The sequence below is a fragment of the Haliotis rufescens genome, unplaced genomic scaffold (genome assembly GCF_023055435.1).
Source record: "Haliotis rufescens isolate VD_foot unplaced genomic scaffold, xgHalRufe1.0.p SCAF_1, whole genome shotgun sequence".
Lineage (NCBI taxonomy): Eukaryota > Metazoa > Mollusca > Gastropoda > Lepetellida > Haliotidae > Haliotis > Haliotis rufescens.
Window position 1 is genome coordinate 41,228,758 of NW_025963779.1, and position 26,331 is coordinate 41,255,088.

General features: G+C 41.3%; 2 protein-coding genes across 3 annotated transcripts; both read left to right on the forward strand.

Moving 5' to 3' along the window:
* Nucleotides 1-252: 252 nt before the first annotated feature.
* LOC125380446 (mesenchyme-specific cell surface glycoprotein-like) lies at nucleotides 253-7,405 on the forward strand. Its single transcript, XM_048396566.1, has 11 exons — nucleotides 253-408; nucleotides 2,240-2,430; nucleotides 2,544-2,810; nucleotides 3,154-3,358; nucleotides 3,497-3,638; nucleotides 3,740-3,854; nucleotides 5,001-5,165; nucleotides 5,602-5,658; nucleotides 5,931-6,163; nucleotides 6,494-6,717; nucleotides 7,218-7,405. Exons 2-11 carry the CDS (start codon nucleotides 2,256-2,258, stop codon nucleotides 7,339-7,341), a joined length of 1,707 nt encoding a protein of 568 aa, XP_048252523.1. The 5' UTR covers nucleotides 253-408; nucleotides 2,240-2,255; the 3' UTR covers nucleotides 7,342-7,405.
* Nucleotides 7,406-13,791: 6,386 nt separating this feature from the next.
* Nucleotides 13,792-25,297, forward strand: LOC124121074. Of its 2 annotated transcripts, none has more exons than XM_046484027.1 (11): nucleotides 13,792-13,921; nucleotides 15,394-15,597; nucleotides 16,045-16,293; nucleotides 16,784-16,952; nucleotides 17,162-17,294; nucleotides 18,592-18,709; nucleotides 21,004-21,201; nucleotides 21,448-21,513; nucleotides 22,042-22,295; nucleotides 24,484-24,713; nucleotides 25,149-25,297. In XM_046484027.1, exons 2-11 carry the CDS (start codon nucleotides 15,426-15,428, stop codon nucleotides 25,243-25,245), a joined length of 1,686 nt encoding a protein of 561 aa, XP_046339983.1. In that variant the 5' UTR covers nucleotides 13,792-13,921; nucleotides 15,394-15,425; the 3' UTR covers nucleotides 25,246-25,297. The 2 variants fall into 2 exon arrangements, with proteins under 2 accessions (XP_046339983.1, XP_046339984.1); XM_046484028.2 differs by having other exon boundaries at nucleotides 13,822-13,921; nucleotides 15,373-15,597.
* Nucleotides 25,298-26,331: the final 1,034 nt, after the last annotated feature.

The following is a 26,331-nucleotide window of genomic DNA, read 5'->3' on the forward strand; positions in this document are numbered from 1 at the left end:
ACAAACACGCACCCAAGCATACACTATTTCTCTTACTTAAGATGTATACGCGTTGTCCTGAACCATATTTAGCCTTGCACAAATTACACAAGAAAGTAGATATACTGTTCATGTTTTATCTCCAGTGAGCAGAACTATTTCATTCACCTACGTACGTAAACGTTCAGGCTATGGATACTATACCTATCTGTATAGCAGCTAACTTGGCCCTGTTCTTTTGTCACGTGACTGAAATAAGACCATTCACAAGCGCGTTGACCTCTCGAAACCGTTGGCCAAGACCTCAAGGTGCGGCCCACCTTTGCGACACAACAGGTGCCAACTTGACGCCTAATCAAAAATTGGATAGGTTGGTCTCTTCAGTTTGTTAGCCGAATCTCAGAGGACGTGTAGTGAACTGATCTCCCGGTGAGTACACACAGACCACCAGTGTGGACATGGTGTGACCGTACAAACTTCCCGCGGAATGCTTTGTCGTATCTGCATCTCAACATATGTCATACTCTTTTTTTTGTAAAACATTTCCATTTCTCTCAAAAGTTGATAAACAATAAACGATGCCTTTAAATAGAGAATTAAAACCTTTGAGACATTTTAACAAGAGTTACTTTTGATACGGCCATATTTTTATAACAGTGTGCTTTATATATTTTATTCTTATTTATGGGTGATGCTTCTATGTCGCCTGAGACTTGGGTAAAAAAAAACAAGTTAAAAAAACTGTCGACTGAATTCATTTCAAATGTTTCAAAGTTCAGCGATTAGAACTTGCTAGGGTCATGACATCTACGCCATCCTGTATGGCTATTGTAGTTTTGAATTTCAGCCTTATGATACAAGAACACAAAGCTGTAGCAAATACCGAATCTCTAAACCCAAGTTGGAAAGATGAAATACAACAACGACTTGGAGCCTTACGCAGGAGAGGGATTTTTAGCTTTTGATCCTTCTATAATTAAAATGAAAACAAGAATTGCCAAAAAGGCACAATGGTTTGGTACAGCCGCCGATGGCTCATTACCTACTATACACCACAGTCTTCACAGAAACAAACATTTGACCATATTGAAAACGAAAAAACTGTTTCCGAGGTAAAAAAAAAAGACGAAGACTTTCCCCCAGGTACAACACATTTACATTGCATGCAACTCTACTGGAATAAACACCTCCTTGTAGTTCTATATTTCGTGGTATAATATTCTGAATTCAAGGGAAAGTGAAAAAAAATAGATTGATTTTTACGCTATTTACTTTTAAATTTTAACCGATTTGTAGTGTATATATAACAGTTGATGAGCACATGCAAATCTTGTACAAAGGAGATAGTCATACATAGTCACTTCGAATGCTCACGTCATGAACCATCACGCGCCCCAGCTTTCCCAGCTTTTCATGTATGTTGAAATTGTAGTTTTAACCTTGAAACAGGGTATCGCTTTATTCTATTTTCTCTGTAAGCATTTCGTAGAAAGTAATATAACAAGGAAAGACGTTTTAGGGCAGGTGGTGTAGAACGTATTGAATCTGTGTTAAATATGAGCAAGATAATACCAAACCATACACCGACATTAAGTCATTAAGTCATTTTAAAAACCATTACCACTGAAATTTTCTTTGAACGAAATATGATGTGTGAGGACGATGACAGGAAGCAATATGGATATGTCGTACTATACTTTCTGTATGGTATCACTCAAACTGAAACTACAACAACACTGGTTGAGGGTGTTTAGCGCAGCCTGTAGGGCCGTGTGGATGATATAAATAAACAAGGTCAACTTCGATGTCCCCACAATCAGCCATTTACAGTCGATAATGGTATTGATTATGCGATAACTCATTAGATACCCCATGTATGAGGTGGTTATATGAAACAAATAGCCTCCACACATAATAGAGATAACCGTGTGAAGTACAAAATACTACGTCCATATAAAAATGGTCATTATACAGGTTAAGCTGGTATCTGAACTACTGAAGTATTCAGCGATTTGTAAAACACATGTGTTAATAAAATATGCAACGGTACATTTTTTCAGCAAACCTATTTAAATACCCCATATAAGACGATATAAGACAGGTGGTACATACTATGTGTATATTGAAACAGTAGTAACAGTAGGTAAATAAAGCACTTTGATGACTGCTTGTATGGAGTGTCAGTCATCAGCATGAAGTTCCGTTAAAACTTCGCCGCTAATACAGCTGGTTGTATTCAACGTATGTTGTTTTGCTTCAGACGACTCATCAGCACAATGCACGTGTGTTTGGTTGGAATGGTTGCCCTAGTGGGCGTGGCCTATGGTGTGGTGGTACTGAAAGAGGCATCCTATCTGAGACTCCCCAACCGTAACGGCCAGTACGTCGTCAACAGCAGAACAGCCAGGGAGAGCGCCTATGATGATGCCAGGAGTTACCTCTATGTTGTTGGTGAGTCCAGCATTTCGTATACCTTGCTGTTCTGCTGATGCAGTTTTGGATACATTATTAAAGAATACGAGCGACAGATGCCCCTTTTTTACATGTCAGTTTTGTTTTGTCAGGTCGTGACACGGCTATGTTGCACATCATCTCCCTCGCTGACCCCGCCAACCCGCAGGAAGTCTACACTTACAATTTCAACGTCGCCGCCGACGGCCGTCCTCTGGATGTGGAGCTGTGTCGGGCGGCAGGGGTTACACCCACACTGGCCGTCACCTTTGACGGCCAAGATTCTGTGGCTTTTGAGGGACATCTGGTTCTTTATAATCTGTTTGAGAGCAGCTCAGATACACTCACTCCCCTCAACCCAACAGATCCTAGGATTACCGGTCAGTTGAATATCTTGGTAACTTAATGTAGAAAGTCCCATCACCATTTTCAGAACACAATGCAGATTTACCTACAATCGTAACTTATCAACACTGAAATGTCGCTCAATATATGCGAATATAGACTTTGCCGTAGCAAAAGGTGAATGGACAGACATGCCAACATCTGGTGCCTTAAGCGTCTCTTAGGTAATCAGACGTCAGGTCCATATTTCACCTTCGTTTTCATCATGTCATAAATGCTGTTCTATATAATGCGCGCTGTCAATTATGACAGCTTTGAATAGCTAGTAAAAAGAACGTAATCGTATTGTGCCCTGTAATATGATCTCTTCCCGTCCAGTGGGAGCCCATCCTGACAACATGAAGTTCACTAGCGACTGCCGTCGTCTGGTGGTATCTAACGAGGGGGAGCCCCGGGTCGTCGGTGGCACCTTCTATGACCCCGAGGGGACAGTTTCTGTGGTTACATTCTCCACAACGCCTGGCGCTTTACCAACAGTCACAACCATTGACTTCAAGAAATACGACGAACAGAGTGAACTTGTGTAAAGCACAAAGGACATTTTCCATTTTATATGAAAAGAACACACTTTAAACAGCATTAAAAGATATTTATAATCGATAACAGAAATAATTCTTTTTTATTAATGTTTATTTCAGTGGCATTGACTGGTGTTTTTCAGCACGCTACTGAATCAAGGTGTCCGCTACTGGCTTCGCCGTGACCCCAACGATCCCTCCAACATAATCCAGTTCTCCCAGAACGTGGAGCCGGAGTATGTGGCCATCTCACCTAGCAATGGGTTTGCATACATCACCTTGCAGGCATGTCTTATTTTCTAACTCAGAAAGCATGGACGTACACGTCAGGCTGCATACACTACACGCTACTTGCTAACACAACTCTTATATCTGTTTAAACATAGGAAAACAATGCCATTGCAAGGATTGATCTGGAGAACTCTGTGATCACCAGCATATACCCGATGGGCAACAAGAGTTGGGAGTTTTTAAACATAGATGCCAGTGACAGAGACAATGGTGAGTTGTATGATAAATGATTAACCCTGTTGATTTTCTACGTTGTAGTGAACTTATAAGGCCAACGATAACGGCTATGAAAATGATCTAAGATCCTTCTTTTTAAGGGCAGATTGTTTCAGTATCAAAGGGAGGTAAAAGAAAACAAGGGAATACTTCATACAACAGTGTAGATACACATAATGATGGTTTACTGTCGCGTTGACATACATGTAACAGTTTTTGCATTTCTGTCGCGTTGACATACATATAACGGTTAACGCTTTATTGTCGTGTTGACATACAAATAAAAGTTTATGCATTGCTGTGGCGTTGACATACATATAACGGTAATGCATTACTGTTGTGTTGACATACATGTAACAGTTTATGCATTACTGTCGCGTTGACATATAACGGTTTACGCTTTATTGTCGAATTGACATCCATATAACAGTTTATGCATTACTGTGGCGTTGACATACATATAATGGTTATGCATTACTGTTGTGTTGACATACATATGACAGTTTACGCATTACTGTGGCGTTGACATATAACGCTTTCTGCATTACTGTGGCGTTGACATACATGTATGTAATGGTTATGCAGTACTGTTGTGTTGACATACATATGACAGTTTACGCATTACTGTGGCGTTGACATACATATAGCGGCGTACGCATTACTATCGCGTTGACTTACATGCAACAGTTTACGCATTACTGTCGCGTTGAAAAACATATAAGTGTTTACGCATTACTGGTGCGTTGACATACATGCAACAGTTTACGCATTACTGTCGCGTTGACAAACATATAAGTGTTTACGCATTACTGGCGCGTTGACATACATATAACGGTTTACGCATTACTGTCGCGTTGACATACATTAACAGTTAACACATACACTCGTGTAGGCACACACACATTATATATATATATATATATATGTGTGTGTGTGAGTGTGTGAGAGAGTGTGTGTGTGTGTGTGAGAGTGTGTGTGTGTGAGTGTGTGTGTGTGTGTGAGAGAGAGAGAGAGAGAGAGAGAGAGAGTGTGTGTGTGTGTGTGTGTGTGTGTGTGTGTGTGTGTGTGTGTGTGTGTGTGTGTGTGTGTGTGTGTGTGTGTGTGTGTGTGTGTGTATATATATACATTTTGAACTTGCAGGTATCGCGATGGCATCGAGGAAAATCCGCAGCTTGTACCAGCCCGACAAAGTCGCCTTCTTCACATGGGGGGCTGATATACCTTACCTGGTGACAACTGACGAGGGGAGACCAACCAACATCCCCGGGGTCACCTTCCAAGACTACGCTAGAGCGGCATCACTGAGTATGTACATTTCGGCAACTAGGTCAGTGTGAAAGGTGGGTTCGGGGTGGTGTTGGGGGTGGAGGTGGTTGGGGGTCGGGGTGGTTGGGGGTTGCATAAATTGGTGCATAAATTGTGAGATGCTCATAATTCCCCAAGGATGAAAATATAATTCAGGAAGCAAAGTGAAATACCTATATTCCCACACAAGGTATATTTCCATGCTCTTCGTGAAAAATGATAGTTTGCCACCGGCGCATGTCGGTAATCGGGGAAAGCTCGTTCTAATGAGACGAGACATGCAGACCAATTCAAATCATTGTCTAACGTATGCCCCTGCCAGGTTACGTTTTACTGAAGCGAATATGAATATACTCCTCACCAAGGGTTTAAATGTTCATTATGAAGTGAATCTTTAACAGATATTGTATTCTATACGGTTCTATTCTGTTTTCAGCATGGAATGTAAATGATCCTGAACTGAACTCTCAACTGAAATCAAACGCCGAACTTGGTAATTAAATATAACAATACGTGTTTGCATGTGGTACACATAGCCATGCCTACAGTAGCACTGCTCGGCATACGAGATACACAAACTACCTGGTTGATATTCTAACTGCTGTAACAGTATGCCGACAGAACCAGTGAAACCTCTTTCCAAACTTTCAAAATGGGCGGTGCTGCATTTTCCTTTACTTTCAACCAGACGCACCAATTTTCTTTAGTTCCAGTAGGTGGTCGCAGGTGATATCCAGTACTGTTGACATTGATTGTGTCGTGCAGGTCGCCTGTACGTCTCTAATGTTGACGGGTTTGATGACACGCCGAACGTTCCCTATGCTTTCGGTGGACGTGGGTTCTCAATCTGGAACACACAGTCGATGGAGCGAACCTGGGAGAGCGGTGACGAGCTGGAGAGGTACAGTCGCCAGTACTTCCCCAATACATTCAATGGTAACTGCGCCACCTTCTCGCAAACCCCCGCGCAAGAGATGGACGCCAGATCCACGTGGATGGTGAGTTGTTTCCCGCTCCACAGACAGTCAGGAGATGCACCTGTGACTAAACCTCATCATACTGACTGACTGAGTATGGTTTTACGCCGCTTTTAGCAATATTCCAGCAATATCACGGCGGGGGACACCAGAAATGGGCTTCACACATTGTACCCATGTCGGGAATCAAACCCGGGTCTTCGGCGTGACGAGCGAACGCTTTAACCACTAGGCTACCCGACCGCCCCAAACCTCATCGTAAGCTAAATAAAACAAATCTGGAAGGTTACGCTGCTTATTTTTGAAGATGTGAATAAATATGGTTTAGTAATATTAAAATTGTTCACCTAGGGTCCAGAAGTAAACTCTGTAGCCATTGGAGATTTCGGAGGGCGTTCAGTGATGGTTCTTGGGAGCGGCAGGAACGGCCTACTCTACGTATATAGCTTACAGCCAACCATCAGTAACCCCACCCCAGAGTTCCAGAGTGTGCACAGAGCCGGGGAAATAGATGCAACCTGGACAAATCTGTACGCCAGGGAGGACATGGGAGATGCCATTATATCTGACATCAAGTAAGTCTCACCACTCAGAGGTGAGATGAGGTGAAATAGGTTTTAACTTCGCGTTCAAGATTATTGCTCTTTGTGTGTGCGTGCGTGCGTGCGTGCGTGCGTGCGTGCGAGTGTGAGTGAGTGAGTGAGTGAGTGAGTGAGTGTGTGTGTGTGTGTGTGTGTGTGTGTGTGTGTGTGTGTGTGTGTGTGTGTGTGTGTGTGTGTGTGTGTGTGTGTGTGTGTGTGTGTGTGTGTGTGTGAACGTGCGCGTGCCTGATTGCACTAGTTTTAAAGTGCAAGCCCCCTGAGACACAATTTCAAAAGTTTATCATGAATACCCCACTCAGATACAGTATATGGACTCCAAGTCGGTCACTGCTTGTCTTATGCTCCTAATGCCGACTGCCAAGGTCGGTAACAATTTTAGCGTCTTTTAACGCTTGACACAGCCGGGGCTCGCATCTACGCGGTCACCAATCATACCTGACAAGTTAAGTGTGTTTGTCATCACTGTGTTGCAGAATTTCGTCAGTGGGAACCCCTATCGTAATCGTGACTTCTGAGGCCAGTGGAAGCATATCAGTGTACACGCTTGCTGACGAGACATGGCCTGCACGGACACTGGACGACGATTCTCAGGAATAATCCACACTGCCCATCAGATGAAAATGTAGCCTAAGCAATGATGTTTAATAAACGTTTAGAAACATATCGCAGTTAATCATTTGAACGTTGGTTTGTGTGGATTAGTTTCACCTTGGATATTAAATGTTATGTACGACAGTTTTGAGGACAGATCTATTTGCACATAAAAAAACGAACATTCTGACCAAGTAGAATACTGCGCGAGATGTACCATGGTAACAACGGGGAGATACAAAGTAGGTCGTACACTACACGAGTGGAACTGGTGTATGTGTCATGGTACAAACGGGGAGATACAAAGTAGGTCGTCCACTACTCGTGTAGAACTGGCGTATGTACCATGGTAACAACGGGGAGATACAAAGTAGGTCGAAAACTACTCGAGTGGAACTGGTCTATGTGTCATGGTATAAACGGGGAGATACAAAGTAGGTCGTACAATACTAGAGTGGAACTTGTGTATGTACCATGGTAACAACGGGGAGATACAAAGTTTGTCGTACACTACACGAGTGGAACTGGTGTATGTACCATGGTAACAACGGGGAGATACAAAGTAGGTCGTACACTACACGAGTGGAACTGGTGTATGTACCATGGTAACAACGGGGAGATACGAAGTAGGTCGTACACTACTCGAGTGGAACTTGTGCATGTACTATGGTAACAACGTGGAGATACAAAGTAGGTCGAAAACTTCTCGAGTGGAACTGGTGTATGTACCATGGTAACAACGGGGAGATACGAAGTTGGTCGTACACTACTCGAGTGGAACTTGTGTATGTACCATGGTAACAACGGGGAGATACAAAAGTAGGTCGAAAACTACTCGAGTGGAACTGGTGTATGTACCATGGTACAAACGGGTGGATACAAAGTAGGTCGCACACTACACGAGTGGAACTTGTTTATGTACCATGGTAACAACGGGGAGATACAAAGTTTGTCGTACACTAATCGATTTGACCTGGCGTATGCACTACCCTGGTGGGAATGGGAGATAATTTAAACAGCTTCGTGACGTCAGCCCATTATGACGTAACTACTTTAATAAAGTACAGTCGGCGCCTTTGATCTTTTATCGAAGCATCTTAGAAACGGACGGACAGACAGACAGACAGACAGACAGGTTTGTGTCGTATTCGCTGAATTAGGACCACGTGCCACCACTACACCGGTCCACTAGTGTCTTAAGGTTAAGAATATAAACCACTTTCCTTTGAACTTATCATTGTCTTAAAATAGAATATGTATTCTGAAAGCCCTACCCAGTGCTTAAGGATGAGTTAAAGTTAACGCCACTGCGGCTTTGTCTGTGAATGCCCTCTACATATTACCGAAAGCTTTCTAAACGTGTACAGTATTAAGTCGGTCTGGGATTTTATCTATTTCTCATTTCAAAATAATTGTTTTTTCCCAAATTGTTTTCCCCAATGAAAAGATTCTTGAATAAGCCAGTTTGGGTTTCACTAATTTTATCGGGGAGGACTTGTAAGCTATCGGAGATGTGCTTTATAATAAGTTTGTTTATTTGTTTGTTTGTTTTTTTATTTAACGCCGTAACCGGCAATATTCCAGCTATATGACGGCGGTCTGTAAAAATCGAGTATGACCAGACAATCAGTGATTGACATCATGAGCATCGATCTACACAATTAGGAAACGAGTAGATTTATAGGATGCTAAATCTGCAAGACAAAAGTGTCGATCGCGATCTTAACTTGTTGATCACTTCGTGTGTTTTTTTAATGCATCTCAATACAAGGATCCAATATCTCTCCAGATGAACCATAAACAAATAGGCTGAAAAACATGAAACCCTGGACTTTTTTTGTCTAATTATTCATTTTATGTAATGTTTGCGCACATTCATCTGCATTAATATCAAAGTGAGTGTATTTACCTACTTCATCGCTAATATATAATTTTTTGTGCAACGACAATGTTTCATCTAGTATATCCGACATACTTATAAACTGTTCATTTTTATAATTAATTATTTCTCTCATAAGTTCTTATTGACATGATTTCGTTTTTCCAAATTCAGAAACGACTCCATAATATGTTCAGCTTCTTCATATCATTTTGGTTTTACTCCTAAATGTTTCCCTTCATTCTTACTATTTCACATTGTTTCTAATTGTGGCATCTTCAAATGTAGGTTTGTTTTATCACCTGTGAGTCTGTCATAGATAGACTTGAACTTGCCAATCTTGAACTCCAGCATATTCTCCGCTTTATCAACATCTATTTTTACATTGTACAAAAATGTAATTGTTTCAGGCCTTGTTATCATCTTCAATAAATCAAACAGGAATTGACCATTTACCGCGCGTTTTGCATCAATTAAATTATCTATGTCCCTTGATACACGATAATCATACATGGCACCTTGCTATAGTTATATATTCTTAGACATGCAATAGGGGGTATTACATTTCCTATAAGCCGGTCCTCGCGAAGTGGGATTTAATGCCAATACAAGAAACATAAATGAGTGATAAGTTTTGAGGCTTATTCCAACAGAAGGATATATCAGGTGACAGAATGTCTCCTGAAACAAGAAGCTACCCCACACTACTTCGTTTGATGAGGTTACTTTGCCTTCGTGTATGTGTCTGGATTAAACATTCTTCAATTTCAGTAAGTTGGTATTTTGTTGTGTATAATTATAGTTGTCCTTTAAAAGATCCTGAACAACATTCATATCTCCTCCTGGGAATTGCTTTCATTCTAATTGAAGATAGTTGATAATCGACAAGCTTCAATAATAATAACTAGGATTAAAATGAGGCCCTGACGATCGACATTTATGTCGTGCCTTTGATATTCAAAACCATTCCTCATAACGGTTTTGACTCATGCACAATGTGCGCTACCATAAGAAAATGAAACTACATGTCTCCTTGCAGCTGCCCCGGTATTTATATTTTGTAAGCTACAATGACTTTGATACAGTAATCTATACCACAGGACTGTTGTCGTCCTATCCAAACATCACGACTGTCCATGTTCACAAGTTTCTATACGGAAACACATGCCACAAGTCAAGGTTAGCATGTAGTGACCACATCGGTCACCAGCATTGCCACGTGTTTTACTGGTGTCACTTGTTGTCACTCAAGGAGCGACACAGACACACAAAGTGATTATCTGTGGAAGGCATGGCGTGGGATCGGTGGCAACTACTTGTCTGTGAGTCGAGATAACCCCAGCAGGCGGAACAGGTGATCCTATTCCCAACTAATCTCTGTCTCCGGGTTTCTAACAACGGTATTATCAAAGGTCATTCAAGTGTCAACCTGTAAACTTCTGGGGAATAAAAATCATACAGGTCACTCTTGCTTAAAATTGCTATCATATTTTATTTCAATTGGTAAGTTGAGGTCCTTCAAATGTTATTAAAAATTGCAAAACATTGGTAACATGTAATATGTGGTAAACCTTTTTTTAACTTTCTTAGAAATAGCGTAAGCCAAATAAGTGTACTTGATCAACAAAACAGGTGACACAACAGGTACATACTGCATCTCCAGTGGTCAGAATTTGCTCGGATCTGAGCAGAGATTGTGGAGTTTCAAGTTACAAAAAGACATTCCATAAACAGGCCCAGTGCTGGTCCTTATGCAGAGGGGCCTAGGGATTGCTTCTCTTGGAGACATATAACGGAGATCATATTACCAAGCAAAAACCACCGTGTAACAAAATATACACACTAACTACGTATGTAAAGAGGCTACAGATGTAGTGTGAGGCAACATATGGCTGGTTATATACATCACGAAACAAGCGGTATATGTCACGTTACATGAGCCATATAGATCACGAAACGTGAACCATATATACCATGAAACGTGAACCATATATATCACGTAACATGAATCATATATACTATGAAACATGAACCATATATACCATGAAACATGAACCATATATACCATGAAACATGAACCATATATATCACGTAACATGAACCATATATACCATGAAACATGAACCATATATATCACGTAACATAAACCATATATACCATGAAACATGAACCATATATATCACGTAACATTAATCATATATACCATGAAACATGAACAATATATACCATGAAACATGAACCATATATATCATGAAACATGAACCATATAAATCACGTAACATGAACCATATATACCATGAAACATGAACCATATATATCACGTAACATAAACCATATATACCATGAAACACGAACCATATATACCATGAAACATGAACCATAAATATCATGAAACATGAACCATATATACCATGAAACATGAACCATATATATCACGTAATATAAACCATATATACCATGAAACATGAAGCATATATATCACGGTGTTTTGCTGTATGGTTACATGCATTTCGTTACTTCCAACGATACTGCAACTGAAGCATAAAGTGGCAACGGGAGGTAACGTCACAATAGAGAGGAATGGTTTGATGAAAGTAAATTGTGATTGCTTGACGATTCACACTTTTGTATGGTAGCACTTGTCATTCACTTGTAAAACCAATACACTGTTGTTGCTATTATGGTATGAGACGCAGATTTACTGTTTGATGTTTACTAAAAAATATAAACATACATTTTATCCTATAAACGATGTCAGAAAATAAGTTTGATATTCATTGATAACACATATTTGGATTTCAGATATCAGTGAAACAGATTATGAGAAATCAACGACATGTGTATACATCTTAAACAGAATTCATTTTTTTTGTTAATATAATATCGAAGATATTAGGAATCCCAAAAGGTATTCAAGAACAATTATATACCATTTGTCAAGGATTATTTTTCAAAGTGAAAGCTGCTTTGAACATCTCAAACACATCTGTAACGGAATACTTAAACACAATCACTGGAGTAAGGCAAGTAAGTCTCTTGAGTCCATTGTTATTTTCACCGTTTATTGTAGAACTAATAGTGATGCTTTAAGAATCAGTGCTGAGAGATCTTTATCAGGATTTTCTAGAAATTATATCTCTATAATGGGGATTAAATGGAATTTAGATTAGATGCGTGTATTACTTTTCAGGAAAATGGTGGTATCGTTAAGGGACACCAGGGGACATGGAAATATGACGACATGGACATGAAGACTTCAACTAATTACATGTTTTTGGGTGTGCTTTTAAATTAAATTAAGAATTTGTATAACGCATTTTCCAATTAACAACTGCTCATATGTACTTAGACATGATTCTTCTAGTTGAAGGCTCTATTGAAGAGACAGGTTTTGCGTGTCTTTTTAAAGTCTGTCAATTTTTCTGATTTCTTGTGGCAGATTGTTCCAGAGCAAGCATGTTAAAATTACCTATAGCCTTGTGTTTTGGTACGTGACTTTGGCACCACCAGCACATGTTGATCTTTTGATCGGAGAGTACCTGCTGGCTTGTATGGTACTATCGGTGAGTAGTTTAAGTCTCTATTGGAGGGAAGCGTTCTCCATCAGGTGTTCTTGTCCCCTCGACGATGACATATCTCTCCTGATTTGTCCGAGGTCGTAAATATGGTAATATGGTTGTCATATGCTTATCCAAGCGGTGGATCGGATCCATAACAACGCCCAGGTTTCTTGCACTATGGCTGGGCGTGATTACACTATCTCCAATGCTGGACATACTCTCTCAAACTCTCATCAAGTTCCATGATGGAACAAAGCTGACAACATATTAACACCAAAGGACACCAAAACACTCTTCAATATTGACAGGCGACAGAAGAACATACCACCAGATATACTGTTTAAAATATTTGACACACAAATGGGATCTATTTTGTTATATGGATCTGATAAATGTGTACTGACAGAAAATCGATCATTGAACGTTTTCAGTCAACATTTTGTAAATGTGTATGATCTCATAGAAGCCATGTTTCACATGTTCTTTGAGAATCTGAATGTCTGACTTCGCCTGACAGATATTCTAAAAAGTATAATAGCTAATGAATCTAGACAATCAAAACCAAAGAAGAAGTCATTTACAAGAGCTCGTGTTTGTATACGATTGTGCCAGTTTTATAACATTTCTAAGAATCAAAAGTCTTCCACTTTGTTATCGCTTACAGTCCCGAAATATTTGAATTTGTTTATCATGAGTAATATACAATCGTGTAGAGAAATTGTGCCAACTTGCTTCAAGTAAGGTAAAATTGATTGCGGAATGAATTCATACAATTAACTTTATGTATTAGACTCCTGAATTAAGGTAACACAATTTTGAATTCTGGGTATCACTGGATGAATTATCTATATTTTAAAACGCACACTAAAAAGTAACAGGGCGTATCATTGAGGTTTTGAAATTGCTTTGATATGTAAAATAATGTTGCAAATACACATTATCCTTGCGACGAGTGTCCACCTTGACATGTTAGCTGCAATAGCGAAACTACTCTGGCCCCAGTAACGTAGCACATATATATTAACCGACTGATACATTTATCTGCCATTATCTTATCTGAGACGACGGTCCGTGAATCTGCCTAACTACTGAAGGCAGAGGGCTTCTGAAACCTTCTTTCAACAGACCGCTCATTTTTATAGTACAGGTAAGATGAAAAAACACATACTACTTAATGTTCAAGGGGTATGATTGAGTAGGTCACGTCACGTGGTTCTGAAATGCTGAAGCTACCTGGCAGGTGACGTCTTCTGAAGACGTGAACAGACTGTTTCAGATATTCAGTTTTGTACTCATAAGGTGGTCATTTTACAAACACTAAGATAATAGATTCATATTCGATCGTGCTCCACGCCAGGAGAAAAAATCACCATCTGCTTTGACGCTAGGCCTTGCTGACGTAGCTTCATCCACGTGGATGAGTGATAGCCAAATACTCATTCAGTTCACCTCGGTGGAGCAAGCATTATTGTTTTGTATTTTGGAAATATACCTACTGTACATTTGGTGCCTATAAATGTTACAATTACGGGGTTTGACAAAACCTCTAAATTGAAAACATTTGGTTTATCATCAATTTTAAAGAAACAAATGAGAAAATAAACGCGAAGTCTTTCGTAATAGCAGACGTGACGAGTAAAATTGCATCGGTTTTAATCTGCGCAAGATTACTTTCATACTCAAAACCATTCACTTCTATGAGAGACAATGACGCCATCTAGCGCAGATAACCTCGGAAAATGGTTATCACTATCCGCTAAAGAATCTCTATGATTATCAGACGAATTCTTGGAAAACACATACAAGTCGGCCTGAACGAACATCTTGACGTCATTATGTTACGTCACCTGCTCCTTACACAAGTGACTCTGTTCCCTCGTTGAGTTACCACACTAAATGTTCGTAGTAGCAAGAGGGATCTTATTTGGCACACACAAATATTTCACCAAAACTACGTCTCTTAACTTGTAATGATATTTTTGCCTTCGTCAAAACCCATTCAGCCAGTAAAATTCCCGACACACCGCTAGTGACACATGTTACTCCATGTACACTCCATGTACACTCCATGTACACTCTATTATTATGACATCCTAACGTTGCACAGACAAGACGTTCAATCTTTATGACGTACCAGGCGTGACGTCACAGTACCTGACAGACCTAGGGCACGTTGCAAGCCACGAATCGCTTAGAGAAAGCAAATTAATCGCTCATCTCAGGTTCTGCAACGCAACCCTAGAGAAGAGCCATATGCTGAGTTTGAATTTTGGAAATTGACAACCGGTCGAATTTATGAAAAAAGTTCCGAAGAAAATATTTCCTCTGACGGTGATGCGGTCATATGGAAAAATGTGGCCTAACGTAGGTTAGATACTTAATGGACCTTTCAGGAGTCAGGATTGTAAGATGTCCTAGTAGAATGCGTTTTTATACAGGTGACAAATTCATACTTTATGCGGTACAACAAACACATTCGTGGAAACTCGTTCATTTCAAACGGCTCTCTGCTTATTGAAGCAACTAGTTGATTATATACACGTCGACGAACCGTACATATATTTCCCCTCCCAAGTTACTTTTTGCTTACTCACAAAGAGTATCAACATTCTACCCCAGTACGCCCGACCCGTGCCGACCCACGAGTAGCCATGTCCTATGCTTTTGTTGTGTTGCTGTGTGCGACGCTGTGTGGAGCTGTGCCCGTGCTCCAATTTCGAAGCTGGCTCCCTATTCCTGACGCCTCCAACCGCCTTCTTCCTTTCCTGGGAACCGCAGACAAGGTGGCCTGGGACGACCAGGAGAACTACCTCTATGTAATAGGTAATGTACATTATTGGTGTGTTTGTTTGTTGTTTTACGCCACGCTCAGCAATATTACAGCTGTATGACGGCGTTCTGTAAGTAATCGAGTCTCGGCCAGACAATCCAGTGATTAATATCATGAGCATCCATCTACGCAATTGGGATCCGAAGACATGCATCAACCAAATCAGCAAGCCTGACCACCCGATCCCGTTAGTCGCCTCTTACAACAGGCATAGTATCCTTTAACGGCAAGCATGGGTTGCTGAAGATGTATTCCAACCCGTTATTGGCTACACAAGGCTGGTCATTTTACGAAATACATAATTCTGATGCTTATTTGAAATGGCGTCCCACATATCATTATCTTCAATCATTTAATATTTGCAGAACTTCCACTAAGCCCCACTATTAAATATTATTCCGAGCTTGTCGTGTCACTTCATTTCATACATTGTGTTTCAGGGGCCCAATCTGAGACTCTACATATTGTGGATCTGGTGAATCACAGCGATCCCCAAATTGTGTTCACTCGTGTATTCAGCGAGATCACAGATGGTATCCCAAAGGCTATTGCATTCTGTCGTAGCCCCCAGCGTGAAGAATTGGTCGTAGCGTTCTCCGCCAAGGAAAGGCTGAATGAGGGCCATGTTGAGGTCTTCAAGCCGTTTCTCCGATTCGACCAGACACTTACACTTCTCGGGCGTGTATCAAGTACAGTAACGTCAACTATCACAAATTCGAACATTACGAAGTAACAGCTATTGCGAACAAGAAATTATAAGTTATTATATTGTAATAATCAGATAGCCTATCACATCATACATGTGTCATGTTTATGCCTGTTCTACACTATCTACTATGAAACAACACGTGTCTATTATTATACAGTCCGAGGGTATTGATTTCGCATATTTGTCATTTACTTTAAAGTTTTAAAACCGTCCTTTGTTTAATTACATTTACTTAACCGAGAAACGTGAAAAGTTCGTACCAGGCGCCATCTTGTTTTCTAACAGACCAGTCAATATTCATCACGTTAGAGGTCAATACTGATTATGTGACGAGTAAATATTCAAGGTCAGTGTCATTCACATGATTTCGGGGTCTGCATTGGAATGTATCGTTTCGTCACGTGGTACGGATTAACCAATGGAATTGCAAAGTTTGTAATAGAGGCATAACAACTTCTTATATTTGTCAGCTGAATCGGACCCATCTGCTGTAAAGTTTGACAGTACCTGCTTTCATTTTGTCGTGGCCTGCGAGGGTCTGCCTGGCATGAGAAACAACGCGTTTGAGGACCCTTTGGGTCACGTGGACGTGTTTGAACCCCAAGTGAATGGCTGGACCAAACTCACCATCAATTTCCAGTGAGATAAAGGCTACAATAAACTATTACAATACACAAGCAGGTTGAAATTTTAAAAACTTTTTAAAGTTGACATTCTTCTTTATCCTCTTTTGTGTTAAAACCACGTGTCTTCGTTTAAACAATATAAAACTTGCAGATTAAATCATTCCCATGTAAACCATATAGGATTTCCCTATCTGACACTGACGATGCACTTTCTCCACACAGGGGTGCGAGGGGACTGGATCAGGCGAGATATGTGTTTAAGGACGGCTCCAATCCTCAGCATTCTGTACTTAACGACCTGGAGCCCAGTGACCTCACTATAGACGACAATAATCGTGTCTACGTTACCTTTCATGTGCGATATATCACAACTCTCTAGTTGCAAGTTGACACATCTGCACGCCTTAGTGAACGCATAAGGATATAACAATTGAAATAATTGCATCTCAAAACTTTAATCCACGCGATAGCTTACCTATATGGATATTGACATCCTGCCTATTGAGATTCACAACCAAGGTATTAACATAACACTGACAACCAAGGCACTAACATTGACATCACACTCACCAACACTGACAACCAAGGTACTAACATTGACATCGCACTCACCAACATTGACAACCAAGCTATTAACATTGGCATCGCACTCACCAACATTGACAACCAAGGTAGTAACATTGGCATCGCACTCACCAACATTGACAACCAAGCTATTAACATTGGCATGTCACTTACCAACATTGGCAACCAAGGTATTAACATTGACACTGCACTCACCAACATTGACAACCAAGGTATTTACTTTGACATCGCACCCACCAACATTGATAACCAAGGTGTTAACATTGACATCGCACTCAAAAGCACTGGCAGCCAAAGAATTACACTGAAATTCTACACGTGAACATTTATATCCTAGGTATTGAACACTGACATGCTACATGTGAATATTGATATCCTAGGTATTAAACAATGACATTCTACATGTGAACATTGATACCCTGGGTATTAAAAACTGACATTTTACATGTGAACATTGATTTCCTAGGTATTGAACACAACATTCTATATGTGAACATTGATATCTTAGGTAATGAACACCATCATTATACATGTGAACATTGATATTCTAGGTATTGAACACAACATTCTGTGTGTGAACATTGATATCCTAGGTATTGGACACTAACATTCTACATATGAACATTGATATCCTAGGTATTGGACACTGACATTCTACATTTGAACATTGATATCTTAGGTTATGAACAACATCATTCTACATGTGAACATTGATATCCTATGTTTTGAACACCAACATTCTACGTATGAACATCGATACCCTAGGTATTGGACACCAGCATTCTACATATGAACATTGATAACGTAGGTATTGAACACAATCATTCTGTGAACATCGATATCCTAGGTATTGAACGCCAACTTTCTACACGTGAACATCGTTATCCTAGGTATTGAACACCAACTTTCTGCAAAACAATATTTCGAATCGGATTCTTTGATTCAGTGGGCAACATATTAGTTATCGTGAATATTTTCATGCTGAAGTAAACTCCTTAAATCATCTAAATTGAATAGGAAATAAATACATCTTACATTAACATAACGCTTTCAGCCGAATGTTGCAGGAGAACAATGTTGTCGCCAAGTTCGACCTGAACAACCTTGCGGGCGGGGTGGACATTTACAGCCTTGGCTCCAAGGACTGGAACAACTTTGACATCGACACCAGTGACAGAGACAACGGTAGACAAGGAATAGCCTCCAAATTTCAGAGGGTTGGGCAGTTAAACATCTTAATTTTTCCTTGCTCACCCGGAAGCCGCCTCTCTATCGCCACGTGGACCAATGCTCAAAGTTCATAGTAATGTTTTCACTCAGTGAGGGTATTTTTTATTGTTTAAACACATACTTAGTGAGGTCATTCTAAATGGCGGTGTCGTGCTTCCGGTATTGTCAAACATGGAAAAGTGGGTAAGTGAGGGAGTAACTTTAACGTCGCATCGGCAATATTTCATCCATAGCGACGGGCCAGTGGGTAACATGGTGTAATAAGAAATATAGTGTAATGAGTGAGTGAGTGAGTTTGGTTTTTTACGCCGCTTTTAGCAATATTCCAGCAATATTACGGCGGGGGACACCAGAAATTGGCTTCACACATTGTACCCATGTCGGGAATCGGCGTGACGAGCCAACGCTTTAACCACTAGGCTACCCGACCGCCCCATAGTGTAATGAGGAACATAGCGTTGCCAGAAACATAGTGTAGGGAGGAACATAGTGTTGTGGGGAGCATGGTGTAGGCAAGAACATGATGTAGTAGGAAGAGTGGTGTAGGGAGGAACATGATGTTGTGAGGAACATAGTATAGTGGGGAACATAGTATAGTGGGGAACATAGTGTAGTGGGGAACATGGTATAGTGGGGAACATAGTGTAGTGGGGAACATGGTGTAGTGGGGAACATGCTGTAGTGGGGAACATGCTGTAGTGGGGAACATGCTGTAGTGGGGAACATGGTGTAGTGGGGAACATAGTGTAGCTGGGAACATGTTGTAGTGGGGAACATGATGTAGTGGGAAACATGGTGTAGTGTGGAACATAGTGTAGTCGAGAACACGATGTAGCGGGGAACATGGTGTAGTGGGGAACATGATGTAGTGGGTAACATTGCGTTGTGGGGAACATGATGTAGTGGGAAACATGGTGTAATGGGGAACATGGTGTAGTAGGGAACATGGCGTAGTGGGGAACACGATTTAGTTGGGAACCTGATGTAGTAGGGAACATGATGTAGTGGGGAACATGCTGTAGTGAGGAACATGGTGTAGTGGGGAACATGGTGTAGTTGGGAACATGGTACAGGGAGCAACATAGTGTAGTGGGGAACATGGTGTAGTGGGGAACATAGTATAGTGGGGAACATGGTGTAGTGAGGAACATGATGTAGTAGGGAACATGGTGTAGTTCAGAACATAGTGTAGTTGGGAACATAGTATAGTGGGGAACATGGTGTAGTGGGGAACATGATGAAGTAGGGGACATGATGTAGTGGGGAACATGATGTAGTGGGGAACATAGTGTAGTGGGGAACATGGTGTACTGGGAAACATGATGCTGTGGGTAAAATGATGTAGTGGGAAAGATGGTATAGTGGGGAACACGATGTAGTGGGGAACATGGTGTAGTGAGGATTATGATGTAGTGAGAAACGTGCTGTAGTGGGGAACATGATGTAGTGAGCAATAGCTGTAGTGGGGAACATGATGTAGTGGGGAACATGGTGTAGTGGGGAACATAGTGTAGTGGGGAACATAGTGTAGTTGGGAACATGATGTAGTGGGGAACATGATGTAGTGGGGAACACGATGTAGCGGGGAACATGGTGTAGTGGGGAACATGATGTAGTGGGGAACATGGTGTAGTGGGGAACATGATGTAGTGGGGAACACGATGTAGTGGGTAACATTGTGTTGTGGGGAACATAGTGTACTGGGGAACATGGTGTAGTTGGGAACATAGTGTAGTGGGGAACATGGTGTAGTGGGGAACATGATGTAGTGGGAAACATGGTGTTGTGGGACACATGGTCTTTTGGGGACCATGGTTTAGGGGGAACCATGGTGTAGGGGGGGGGGGGGGGGGGGGGGGGGATATGTTATAGTGGGGGATATAGTGTAGCGAGGAACATGAAGTAGGGATGAATGTATATTGTAGTGAGTAACATGCTGTAGAAGGGTGGGGAACATGGTGTAGTGTGGAATATGGTGTAGTGTGGAATATAGCGTCGTGGGGAACATAGTTTAGTGGGGAATATGGTGTGATGGGGAACGTACTGTGGTGTGTGTGTGGTACTGTGGTGTGTGTGTGGTGTGTGTGTTGGGGGGGGGGGGGGGTATAGTGTAGTGTGGAATAAGGTGTTGTGGGCCATATGGTGTAGTGGAGGACATGGGGTAGTGGGGAACATGATGTAGTGGATAACATGGTGTAGAAGGGATATTGTAGGTTAAATATCTGAAATTGTTTAATGCTGTTTTGCAGCTGTGAGTCCTGGCAACGAGAACATCAATCTTGTGCGTCGTAACATTCGTAGCTTCTATCAAGCGAAGAACGTTGACATACTCCACTTTAACAACAGCACCTTCCTTGTGACCGCCAATACCGGTGGATACAAGGCGTACACAGCAGCTGTGGAGGGGGTAGACTTTAACGAAGCAATGAGGGCACGCCTTATGGATGGTGCGCAAAACATTTTTAGAAATGCACAAGAAAATACTATACGTAATGAATTTGCCCTCAAAATAATTCGTTCCTACTTTAAATCAAATACATCTTGAACTATCCTATAATGGTTTTCCATAGTCTCAGAATCAATATATCTCGATTTACACAATAATTTTATTTACTTTTACTTGTGTAATACCTGTCGGGGCCGGGAAACCGCCTGCTTGTAGTTGTGTATAAGGTGTTTCATTTTCTGTGCAGAAACTTTGTTCGATCCGGCCCTTGACGCCCAAACAAAATCCGATATGAAAAATGATGCTGAACTCGGTGAGCGCGTTATTATCCTTTCATGTACATTTAAGCAACATTGAGTGATCGTATGCTATGGCCTGCTGGCCGGGCGTTTTAATATGACATTGTAAAATAAGTCAAATACATTCCTAATTCCAAAGGTTACAAGAACAAACCCTGCTCAGTAATTGTGTATTATTGTAAACATGAGTAATCCCCAAACGTATATTGTATTATTTATAGGATGCGTAGCTACTGTATAAAGATTTCGGTTAAATTCGTCAAAAGCAAGGTCATCATTACAAAATTATCATAAGACATATATATTAGACGTGAAACTTGGTCTTTGCATGTAACACAACCAGTTGTACCATATCTGATGCCACAAGCAATTGCATCGTAGAAAAGTACTGTATCATTATATAGTCCTATTATTTGAGACTGGTATATGGATTTTCTCAAAGTGGAATATACATATTTGCATATATCTCTCTCATTCAGTTGGTGTATGTTGTGGCCTTAGTGGCGATAATGGGGCTTCTTATAGTTGGAATGTTTCATCAGGTCGCCTGTTTGTCACCACTTTACAAGAACCGTCAGATGGATGGGACCCCGTTTTTGGTTACTTCAAACACGCCTATGCCTACGGTGGTCGGAGCTGGTCGATGTGGAACGCTGACGGCGTCAATCAGGTGTATGACAGCGGAAGCGATTTAGAGTACGAAGTCAGTCAGTATAACAAATCTGTCTTCAATGGAGACTGTTTTTCGACAAGCTTCTCGCCACCTCAGCATCTAGACACAAGATCTGATGACATGGTGCGTACATACTACACTGCCTCCGACAAACCAAGATCTGAATACATGGTGCATACATAATAGACTACTTTCGACAAAAAGGTCTAAGTCCATGGTGTATGCAGACTACACTACCTAGGTCTAAGTTCATTGTGTGTGGAACTACACTACCTAAGTATTAGTTCATGGTGTGTGGCACTACAGTACCTAGGTCTAAGTCCATGGTGTGTTCACACTAAACTGCCTAGGTCTAAGTTCATGGTGTGTGGCACAGTACACTACCTAAGTAATAGTCCATGTGTGTTCACACTACACTGCCTAGGTCTAAGTTCATGGTGTGTGGCACTACCCTACCTAAGTATTAGTCCATAGTGCGTTCAAAGTACACTACCTAAGTATTAGTCCATGTGTGTTCACACTACACTGCCTAGGTTTAAGGTCATGGTGTGTGGCACTACATCACCTAAGTATTAGTCAATAGTGTGTTCACACTACACCACCTAGGTCTAAGTTCATGGTGTGTGGCAGTACACTACCTAAGTATTAGTCCATGGTGTGTTCACACTACACTGCCTAGGTCTAATTTCATGGTGTGTGGCACTTCACTACCTAAGTATTAGTCCATAGTGTGTTCACAGTACACTACCTAAGTATTAGTCCATGTGTGTTCACACTACACTGGCTAGGTTTAAGTCCATGTGTTTTCACACTACACTGCCTAGGTTTAAGTTCATGGTGTGTGGCACTACACTACCTAAGTATTAGTCCATGGTGTGTTCACACTACACTGCCTAGGTCTAATTTCATGGTGTGTGGCACTTCACTACCTAAGTATTAGTCCATAGTGTGTTAACACTACACTACCTAAGAATTAGTCCATGTGTGTTCACACTACACTGCCTAGGTTTAAGTCCATGTGTGTTCACACTACAGTCTCTAGGTTTAAGTTCATGGTGTGTTGGACTACACTACCTAAGTATTAGTCCATGGTGTGTTCACACTACACTACCTAGGTCTAAGTTCATGGTGTGTGGCACTATACTACCTTGGTCTAAGTTCATGGTGTGTTCACACTACACTACATATAGGTCTAAGTTCATGGTGTGTTCAGACTACACTCCCTAGGTCTAAGTTCATGGTATGTGGCACTACACTACCTAGGTCTATGTTCATGGTGTGTGGCACTACACTACCTTAGTATTAGTCTATAGTGTGTTCACAGTACACTACCTAAGTATTAGTCCATAGTGTGTTCACACTACACTGCCTAGGTTTAAGTTCATGGTGTTTGACACTACACTACCTAAGTATTAGTCAATAGTGTGTCCATACTACACTCCCTAGGTCAAAGTTCATGGTGTGTGGCACTACACTACCTAAGTATTAGTCCATAGTGTGTTCACAGTACACTACCTATGTATTTATCCATGTGTGTTCACACTACACTGCCTAGGTTTAAGTTCATGGTGTGTGGCGCTACACTACCTAAGTATTAGTCCATGTGTGTTCACACTACACTACCAAGGTCTAAGTTCATTGTGTGTCACTACAGTACCTAGGCCTAAGTTCATGGTGTGTGGCACTACACTACCTAGGTCTAAGTTCATGGTGTGTGGCACTACACTACCTAAGTATTAGTCCATGGTGTGTTCACACTACACTACCTAGGTGTAAGTTCATGGTGTGTGCACTACACTACCTAAGTATTAGTCCATAGTGTGTTCACACTACACTACCTAGGTCTAAGTTCATGGTGTGTGCACTACACTACCTAAGTATTAGTCCATAGTGGGTTCACACTACACTACCTAGGTCTAAGTTCATGGTGTGTGGCACTACACTACCTAAGTATTAGTCCATGTGTGTTCACACTACACTGCCTAGGTCTAAGTTCATGGTGTGTGGCACTACACTACCTAAGTATTAGTCCATGTGTGTTCACACTACACTGCCTAGGTTTACGTTCATGGTGTGTGGCGCTACACTACCAAAGTGTTAGTCCATGTGTGTTCACACTACACTGCCTAGGTCTAAGTTCATGGTGTGTGGCACTACACTACCTAAGTATTAGTCCATGGTGTGTTCACACTACACTACCTAGGTCTAAGTTCATGGTTTGTGGCACTACATTAAAATGTGTCTACGTTTTAGCATTGATAAGTATGTTTGGATCTGTGAAATGCAATATGAGTAACGCTCTCTTACCCAGGGCCCTGAACCTTCGGCGATAGCAGCAGGGACATACAATGGCCAGCCTCTTGTGGCTGTGGGCAGTGGTCGTATGGGAGGAATATGGTTGTACTCAGTGTCAGAAGGGGAGGCTGTTGGCTTGCCAACAGGAAGTTTCCTCAGCTACATACGTCTGGGAGACATCAACGGCAACTGGCGGGCCTTGTACGACAACGGGAATGCTGGCGTACAGTACATCAGTGATTTACTGTAAGTAAAAACCAGACTCTAGTCCGTCTTTAAACAATGGGTGAGTTTGTGTACAATTAACCACTTACCCACTAAGACCAAGTGGATCCAATAACTTTGCACATTGGATTTTTTGTCAAAATATTATTATTAATTTGTTATTTTGTTTATTGATAAATGCCGGATGGAAAACACTTAATGTGCGTACACTGTAAAGATAGTACACGGTCATATGTGACCTATTGTGTCTATCAGACCTGCTCTTTCCCCACGACAACACTTGCCAATAGTGTCAGCACTTGGGAGGTTCACCTTGGTGTGTCCCTGTGCCTCCGCAATGTGCAAACTTTCTTCATCTATATAGGGGAACCTCATTGTACCAATACATATACCATGTCTGTAGTTGATGGTATTTTTAGGTATGGATTGTGTATATGGTTTTATGTTCTGTTTCAGTATCGTTAATCACCACGATCATCAGATGGTGGTCGCCGTGGGCTCCCAAATGGGTGCCATTGCTATCTTTGAAGTCGAGGAAGGTTCATTCCCTTAATGCCTGTCTCACAGTGTATATATAACAATAACATAAATTGCATGATCGCAAATTTTGGTAATTCCGACTTGTGTTTTCCGCAATGACATCTTTGCAAATCAGTGATTTAAAAATCTAGGGGGTGGACAATTTGATTGCTTGTGTGTGTGTGTGTGTGTGTGGGGGGGGGGGGGGGGGGGGATTGCATATGGCCGTCCTCATAAAAATAGAGTATTTCGTGAGCATGCCTATAATCTTTGACATCGAGGCATGAGCATGGTAGACATTTTGCCTGTAGCACATTTATATTTAGTCTTTTTAAATCTTCCATTTCAAGAGGCCATATCATGCACGTCACTGCATTGTATCCTTAGAAAAGGTCATCAGCTCCACTGGTCCCGCTGTTATATGACAGTTGTTGACTGTGATGTGAAATGCCCATTAAGCATCAGTATCCTTACCCGGGGAAACATTCAACATTTACATGAATTCACATCCTCGTTACAAGTTATGCCGTCAATGAGAACAAATATGAAGGTATTGTGTCCACAGTTTGGAGGATGGGGTCAATTGTTCAGTAATCGATCAACCATCAAGACTGAAATCAGCACATGAAACTCCATTTACTCTTTCAGAACGTCACACTTGTCAATCAATATCGCCCCAACACGACGACGGGCAAAGGTTGTGAGACTTCTCTGGGATTCGACGCCATTCTTGTCAGAGGGCCCGTGCTAAAGGATCATTGTTGTAAGGGCGACCTGGTCGTGCTCTAATCTGACAGTTAAGGTGATCCCTCAATTTTTCTTTAGGTGATTAATCGGGTTATTGTGCTGGCCAAGGCATGAGGTTATATGGGACCTAAGTTATCTTGCTGAAACAGGGTCCGGGTATTCTGTTCGAAGAACGGTAGTACAACAGGGTAGATAGATTGATCAATGTAACGATGTCTAAAATCACCAGATCTGTCTTGACTTGGCTACAGATGTCGCAACGACTTAGCTAGATATGCCGCCCCCAAACCAAAAGTTTCCATCTGCTCTGAAAAGCTGGAATCTCCTCTCTCCTGTTAACATGAATCTTTGCCAGTTTTTGTTCTTCAAGTGT

Excerpts from the sequence above, each read along its gene's own strand:
- LOC124121074 (XM_046484027.1), top strand. The coding sequence starts at position 15,426 with ATGTCCTATGCTTTTGTTGTGTTGCTGTGTGCGACGCTGTGTGGAGCT. Across the intron at positions 15,598-16,044 it reads GAACTACCTCTATGTAATAG|GGGCCCAATCTGAGACTCTA; the intron begins GTAATGTACATT and ends ATTGTGTTTCAG. Across the intron at positions 18,710-21,003 it reads CACCAGTGACAGAGACAACG|CTGTGAGTCCTGGCAACGAG; the intron begins GTAGACAAGGAA and ends GCTGTTTTGCAG.
- LOC125380446 (XM_048396566.1), top strand. The coding sequence starts at position 2,256 with ATGCACGTGTGTTTGGTTGGAATGGTTGCCCTAGTGGGCGTGGCCTAT. Across the intron at positions 2,431-2,543 it reads GAGTTACCTCTATGTTGTTG|GTCGTGACACGGCTATGTTG; the intron begins GTGAGTCCAGCA and ends TTGTTTTGTCAG. Across the intron at positions 3,359-3,496 it reads GACGAACAGAGTGAACTTGT|CACGCTACTGAATCAAGGTG; the intron begins GTAAAGCACAAA and ends GGTGTTTTTCAG.